The 6,916-nt window shown below is 46.2% G+C and overlaps 1 protein-coding gene across 1 annotated transcript; it reads left to right on the forward strand.

Annotated features, from left to right (window-relative positions):
* The first annotated feature begins 320 nt into the window (after nucleotides 1–320).
* smarca5 (SWI/SNF related, matrix associated, actin dependent regulator of chromatin, subfamily a, member 5) lies at nucleotides 321–6,885 on the forward strand. The gene is made up of 24 exons (XM_057037033.1): nucleotides 321–596; nucleotides 1,234–1,359; nucleotides 1,578–1,744; nucleotides 1,882–1,982; nucleotides 2,069–2,169; nucleotides 2,248–2,427; nucleotides 2,546–2,701; nucleotides 2,797–2,928; nucleotides 3,151–3,219; nucleotides 3,319–3,428; nucleotides 3,510–3,736; nucleotides 3,814–3,935; nucleotides 4,042–4,194; nucleotides 4,305–4,437; nucleotides 4,538–4,686; nucleotides 4,782–4,904; nucleotides 4,995–5,102; nucleotides 5,197–5,310; nucleotides 5,399–5,521; nucleotides 5,611–5,743; nucleotides 5,829–5,947; nucleotides 6,024–6,236; nucleotides 6,347–6,457; nucleotides 6,565–6,885. Exons 1-24 carry the CDS (start codon nucleotides 525–527, stop codon nucleotides 6,628–6,630), a joined length of 3,108 nt encoding a protein of 1,035 aa, XP_056893013.1. The 5' UTR covers nucleotides 321–524; the 3' UTR covers nucleotides 6,631–6,885.
* Nucleotides 6,886–6,916: the final 31 nt, after the last annotated feature.

Genomic DNA, 6,916 nt, shown 5'->3' on the forward strand with positions numbered 1-6,916 from the left:
CAAAACAACTCGCTTAAGTTTAAATGTTGATCATATATTAAATTGTAGAAATTGTTCAAAATGTCTGATTACCTGTTACGACACTAAAGGGATTTTTATTAGGGGGGTGATCGTAGATCCACAAGTGCCAGTAATTACTAATGCTTCTACTGACTTGTGATATTTCCTCTAACCGGTTTTACTAGGATTTGGTTGACCAGAAAGACGACAAAATAAGTCTGGGTCATTACTGGTGCTCTTTCTTTTTAAAATAATAAAACAACTAATACTTCCCACTGTCTCTAAATGTAACACGACCAAATCTCGCGATAGATTGTTCTGAACGCGATTGTCGAGAACAATCTTCCGACTAGCGCGAACGTGCTCCGCGTTACCAACCGGTGTCAGCCTTTCATTATAAACAACGAGGATTTTCGCATTTATCGGCTGGAAGTCCGGATTATTTTTACTATTTGTTTTACGGGACTACAAAAGGCATCAGACAAAGGACGACATTTGTTAAACGGAGGGCGATTTGTATAAAAATGTCGGATAACGCAAACTGCGAGGAACAGCGGGAAGAGCAGACTGAACTTGAAGAAGCCGGAGGAGCCGAGGTAAGATGAGTTAACATCGGCATTGTCTCCTCTCGCCACGGTGGATTTACATCTTTCACAGAGCTGCCACTCAAATATCAATTTCCTCAGCCCTATTCTTTCATCTTACACCAGGCCTTCGCATTATTCTTTGATGTTCAACTTTAACTTTGTTCCTGTGGACGCTAATGTACACTAGCTTGTTAGCGCTAGTTAGCTAGCTGCTGTATTGCTATCACGACAACAGCGGCTCGGTCCCATCCAGTTGAGGCTGAAGCTAACAGCCGACAAGGCCAGGCGAGATAGTAGGTCTGTCCGCAAACCTATCACATTAAAAACCTTCGCGATGTTTGCCCTTCCATCCCTGGATCACTCATTGAGTTGAATAGCTCGCTTAAAGCAGGACGGGGCAGCCCTGGTCCTCTGTCCCATCTGCGTCTTTGTTTTCCGTGGGACAGTGAGAGAACCGATGGCTTCTTTTTAACCGGCAGAGGTGCCGCTCCAGCGTCACTGGGCTTCCAGGGAAGCAGTGATTTAAAATCGAGAAACATAACGTCAGTCTCAAACATTAATAAGGAGAACTGCATACGTGAGGTGAACACTTCCCTCTCCTCCTGGTAGATCACCACTAAATGATTGTTCCCTATTTTGTGCTTAGGAGAAGTCTGATTCTTCAGATGGGGGAAAGGAGTCTTCTTCAGAAGCTGGGCCTGATGGGCAAGATGGGTCATCCTCGTCGTCGTCCAAGACTAAAGAATCGACTGCAGGCTATGAGGAGAAAGTGGTAAACATGACAAACAACTTTGTTCAAGTTGTTATTTGGAAGAAGTTTGATGAATAATTGGGACTAAACTAAAGTCTAAAGTGTGGGGAAAGGAATCCTTGGTCAGGTAGATTCGTACCGGCCATGATTGAACATTGGAATTACAAAAACATTGTGATGTTTTCCCCAACATGCCTTTAAACCGGTTAATTAACACCGGTGTCTTCTCGTTCTTGCAGCAAACGGACCGGACCAACAGATTTGAGTACCTTTTGAAGCAAACCGAGTTGTTTGCCCATTTCATCCAGCCGGCCGCACAAAAGACCCCCACCTCCCCCTTGAAGATGAAGCCCGGACGTCCTCGTATCAAGAAAGATGAGAAACAGAATCTGTTGTCCGCAGGAGAGTAAGTCTGCAACTTTACACTGCAGACAAATTCAGATGTGAAGAGAGTTTTCCAAACAAACTGACTTTTTATTGTCAGGTCAGTGTTTCTTCCATTGAATTTGGGCAAAACTCACTGCTGCTCTAATGTTTTGACAGCAATCGTCATCGTCGCACAGAGCAAGAGGAAGACGAAGAGCTCCTGAATGAGAGTACAAAGACTACAAATGTCTGCACTCGCTTTGACGATTCACCCTCATGTAAGATGCCAGCCATCTGTGTTTCTGTGGAAAGAATATGTAGTTTAATTGAACACATGATCATTGGCACTACTTTTCCCTTCTAGATGTCAAAACAGGAAAAATGAGAGATTACCAGGTCCGTGGTCTCAACTGGCTGATTTCTTTATATGAGAACGGTATCAATGGCATCCTGGCAGATGAGATGGTCGGTACTTTATCCATAAATCATTCTGTTTTCATTCTGGGAGTTTAAATGACGGTGTATCTCTGCTCCATCTCACAGGGTCTAGGAAAGACTCTGCAGACCATTGCTCTGTTGGGTTATATGAAGCACTACAGAAATATTCCAGGTCCTCACATGGTGCTGGTTCCCAAGTCCACCCTCTACAACTGGATGAATGAATTCAAGCGATGGGTACCTTCGCTGCGTGCGGTCTGCCTGATTGGAGACAGAGATGAGAGGGTAGGCCGCTCCAGAAAACTGCATGAGAATGATAAAATCAGCTTCCTGTTTCAGCACAGAGGAGGTCTGTGTGTTGTGGTGTGATCGGTAACTTAATACACGTTTTTATCTTTCTTAGACGGCTCTGATCAGAGACGTGCTGCTGCCTGGAGAATGGGACGTGTGCGTCACATCCTATGAAATGCTCATCATTGAAAAGGCGGTGTTCAAAAAGTTCAACTGGAGATACCTGGTGATTGACGAGGCCCACAGGATCAAGAATGAGAAATCAAAGGTTGGATATCTTTCCTAAAACTGCTATGCATGGCCAGAGTTTCCATTTATTGATTGCTTAATGGCACATCTTTTCTATTCATCTTCTTCACTCAGCTGTCAGAAATTGTGCGAGAATTCAAAACGACCAACCGCCTGTTGCTGACTGGAACACCACTGCAAAACAACCTCCACGAGCTGTGGGCTTTGCTTAACTTCCTGCTGCCTGATGTCTTCAACTCAGCAGAGGTAAGAATCACCCAATAAAGAGCCATCCGCAGGAGGGTCCCCCTACATGAGCCTGGTCCTGCTCAAGGTTGGGGATCAGGGATTCTGTAAAGCTCCTAGAGACGCTTTTGATTATAACAGACGCTATATAAATGAAGATTGATTGATAAAGCTATTTCCACTTTTCTAGCTATTGACAGGAAAATGTTCCGTGTTAATAAATGTCTCCATTTTTCTTCTTAGGACTTTGATTCCTGGTTTGACACAAACAACTGCCTGGGTGACCAGAAGCTGGTTGAACGTCTTCACACTGTATGTCTTAACCTCCCCCCATTTTACCTTCATTATTATTCATATGTATTAATGTAATTTGAGTTAAAATGCTCATTTGAAATATTCCATCAACCATAGGTTCTGCGTCCTTTCTTGCTCCGTCGTATTAAAGCTGACGTGGAGAAAACTCTGCTTCCCAAAAAAGAGTTAAAGATTTATGTGGGTCTGAGTAAGATGCAGCGTGAATGGTAGGATTCTATATATTCCCAAATCTCTACTCTGCACGACATCAATTGTCCACTAGACTGGGTTTTGTCTCGACCCATCAGGTACACAAAGATTCTGATGAAGGACATCGACATTTTAAACTCGGCTGGAAAGATGGACAAGATGCGTCTGCTGAACATTCTCATGCAGCTCAGGAAATGCTGCAACCACCCGTACCTGTTCGATGGGGCCGAACCTGGCCCGCCGTACACCACCGACCTCCACCTGGTGGTGAATAGCGGCAAGATGGTGGTGCTGGACAAGCTCCTCCCTAAGCTGAAAGAGCAGGGTAGGTCCACTAATTAGCTGGGTGCAGGAACACTTCATCTATATGTTCTTTTGCTCATCCCGACTCCTCCTTTCCAGGATCTCGAGTTTTAATCTTCAGTCAGATGACCAGGGTGCTGGACATCTTGGAGGACTACTGCATGTGGAGGAACTATGGCTACTGTCGTCTGGACGGTCAGACGCCACACGAGGAGAGACAGGTGAGGCATTGATGCCTTACGAGAGACTTGGGTTTTATTTTGGTGGATTTAATTTACTGGATGAATTCAACAAATACTCGATGCCTCTGACTTTGAACGCTTGCAGATCTCCATCAATGCGTTCAACGAGCCCAACAGCAGCAAGTTCATCTTCATGTTGAGCACCAGAGCTGGAGGACTGGGAATCAACTTGGCTACAGCAGACGTGGTGATCCTGTTCGACTCAGACTGGAATCCCCAAGTAGATCTTCAGGCCATGGTTAGCGCCAACATTTCATATACAATTAAAGGACTTTTGGAGATCTGTGGCACCATTAAGAACCTGGGAAGCTCCTTTTGTCAGTCTTTTGACTTGTTTAACCCCATTAGGACCGAGCCCACAGAATTGGCCAGCAGAAGCAGGTGCGCGTCTTTCGTTACATTACTGAAAACACGGTGGAGGAGAGGATCGTGGAGCGGGCCGAGATGAAGCTGCGCCTGGACTCCATCGTCATTCAGCAGGGTAACCCCTCTGAAGCCCTTATGCAGAAACACCAAAAAATCCAATGCACCTGAAGGCATCGGTAATTATTTATAGTCGCCCTCTTGTTTTCCTTCAACAGGAAGACTTGTGGATCCAAGCGCCAACAAGCTGGGCAAGGACGAGATGCTGTCCATCATCCGCCACGGCGCCACGCACGTGTTTGCTTCCAAGGAGAGCGAGATCACCGATGACGACATTGTTGCCATCCTGGAGAGGGGTGAAAGGAAGGTGGGTTTCAGCATCCAAAACACCCAGGCAGCGCCGCAGAGTTCTTTATTTCACAAACCAAGCAGGAGTTACAGTGAAAAATCGACTTTTTGTAGACTATAGAGATGAGCCAGAAGATGTCCTCGCTGGGCGAAAGCTCACTGAGGAACTTCACCATGGATACAGAGAACAGCAGCGTGTACACGTTCGAAGGGGAGGATTACAGAGAGAAGAAAAAGGTACCAGTCATGTGTATTTGTATTCATTATTGCCTCAATCGAAGTGAATAAAGCGTCGTTTAAGTTGTTCCCTCTTGCGTCCTAATCAAGGTCATCACCAACTGGATCGAGCCGCCCAAGAGAGAAAGGAAAGCCAATTATGCCGTAGATGCCTACTTCAGGGAAGCTCTGCGAGTCAGCGAGCCTAAAGCACCCAAGGTAGGGACGAGTGGCGTTACATTTCCTGTCAGGAAGTACGGATCTAACGCGCGAGGATCGTGATGATGTTCATTGTTTGAACCCCGTCCCCCAGGCGCCTCGTCCTCCCAAGCAGCCAAATGTCCAAGACTTTCAGTTCTTCCCTCCGCGTCTTTTTGAACTCCTGGAGAAAGAAATTCTCTTCTACAGAAAAACCATTGGCTACAAGGTAGAGTGAGCTTTCATCCCAGTGGGGGAGGGTGTCTCTGGATGTATTTGAGGACATGGACTTAGATCTCTCTGGCTGCGTCTTTCAGGTTCCTCGTAATCCAGAATTACCAAATTCAGCCCAAATCCAGAAAGAAGAGCAGGCTAAGATTGATGAAGCTGAAGCTCTCACAGAGGAAGAACTGGAGGAGAAGGAAAACCTGCTGCAACAGGTACATGCTGGACCTTTAACAATGCAGACACTCAAAACAAAATATTCCGTTGCTGACTTGAGCTTGTATGTGCCTGACCTTCATTTCAGGGTTTTACCATCTGGAACAAGCGTGACTTTAACCAGTTCATCAAAGCAAACGAGAAGTGGGGACGGGACGATATCGAGAACATCGCCAGAGAGGTCGAGGGAAAAACTCCGGAGGAAGTCATGGAATATTCGGGTAATTGCATTTTTAAATAATTGATCCCACAATCAGACCAAACTGCGGAGGATTTAAAGCGACTTTCTGCTTTTGTCCCCTGCAGCTGTATTCTGGGAGCGCTGTAACGAGCTGCAGGATATCGAGAAGATCATGGCTCAGATCGAGAGGGGCGAGGCCAGGATCCAGAGAAGGATTAGCATCAAGAAAGCCCTCGATTCCAAGGTTAATGACCGTCCGACTCTTTAAATCAAACCTTCACTTAATAGTCTTGTTCTGATTGGTGTGTTCCTGGTTACAGATTGGTCGTTACAAGGCTCCCTTCCATCAGCTCCGTATCTCCTATGGCACCAACAAAGGCAAGAACTACACTGAGGAGGAGGACCGCTTCCTCATCTGCATGCTTCACAAACTGGGCTTCGACAAGGAGAGCGTCTACGACGAGTTGCGTCAGTGCATCCGCAACTCGCCCCAGTTCCGCTTTGACTGGTTCCTTAAATCCAGGACCGCCATGGTAAATGCTGCCTTCAGTACCGTGGTCCTCTCGCCATGTTACGTTCTCGCCACCATCCATTTAAAGTGGTGTCCAGAGAATTTAAATGTCACCTTGGCTGGGTTGTACAGGAGCTCCAGAGGCGCTGCAACACCCTGATCACGCTGATCGAGAGAGAGAACATGGAGCTGGAGGAGAGGGAGAAAGCCGAGAAAAAGAAGAGGGGGCCCAAGAGCGGATCGGTAAGTTCCCAATAAGCACTATTAAGTTCCAGTTGGTCGTTAAATTTGATGGTTGCTTCCCTGCCTGCCCCAAGCCTTCATCGTTTTTCCCTTTCCCCTCCCCCAAGGCTCAGAAGCGTAAGTCAGAAGGGACCCCCGACAGCCGAGGACGCAAGAAGAAGCTCAAGTTGTGAAGCTGTAAAGAAATTTGAATGTCAGTTTAAGAGCGGCAGCCAGCTCCATTAGCTTAGTTGTAGTGTCCGTGTTTGTCCTGCAGGCTGCAATAATGTCTCCTGGAAAAGCTGGTTCCATCAGTCTGAATTAGAAAGCCTGCCTTCCTGTCACTCACATGAACACTGCAGCTGTGCTGGATTAGTTTGTTGCTAGTTCTGTTTTTGTACTAGTCCTAAATTGAAATAAATGTATTTATGCCCGTTGGTTGTACCACATTCCATTGCTTGAGTCAACCCTTTTTATTGT

The sequence above is a fragment of the Takifugu flavidus genome, chromosome 6 (assembly GCF_003711565.1).
Source record: "Takifugu flavidus isolate HTHZ2018 chromosome 6, ASM371156v2, whole genome shotgun sequence".
Classification (NCBI taxonomy): domain Eukaryota; kingdom Metazoa; phylum Chordata; class Actinopteri; order Tetraodontiformes; family Tetraodontidae; genus Takifugu; species Takifugu flavidus.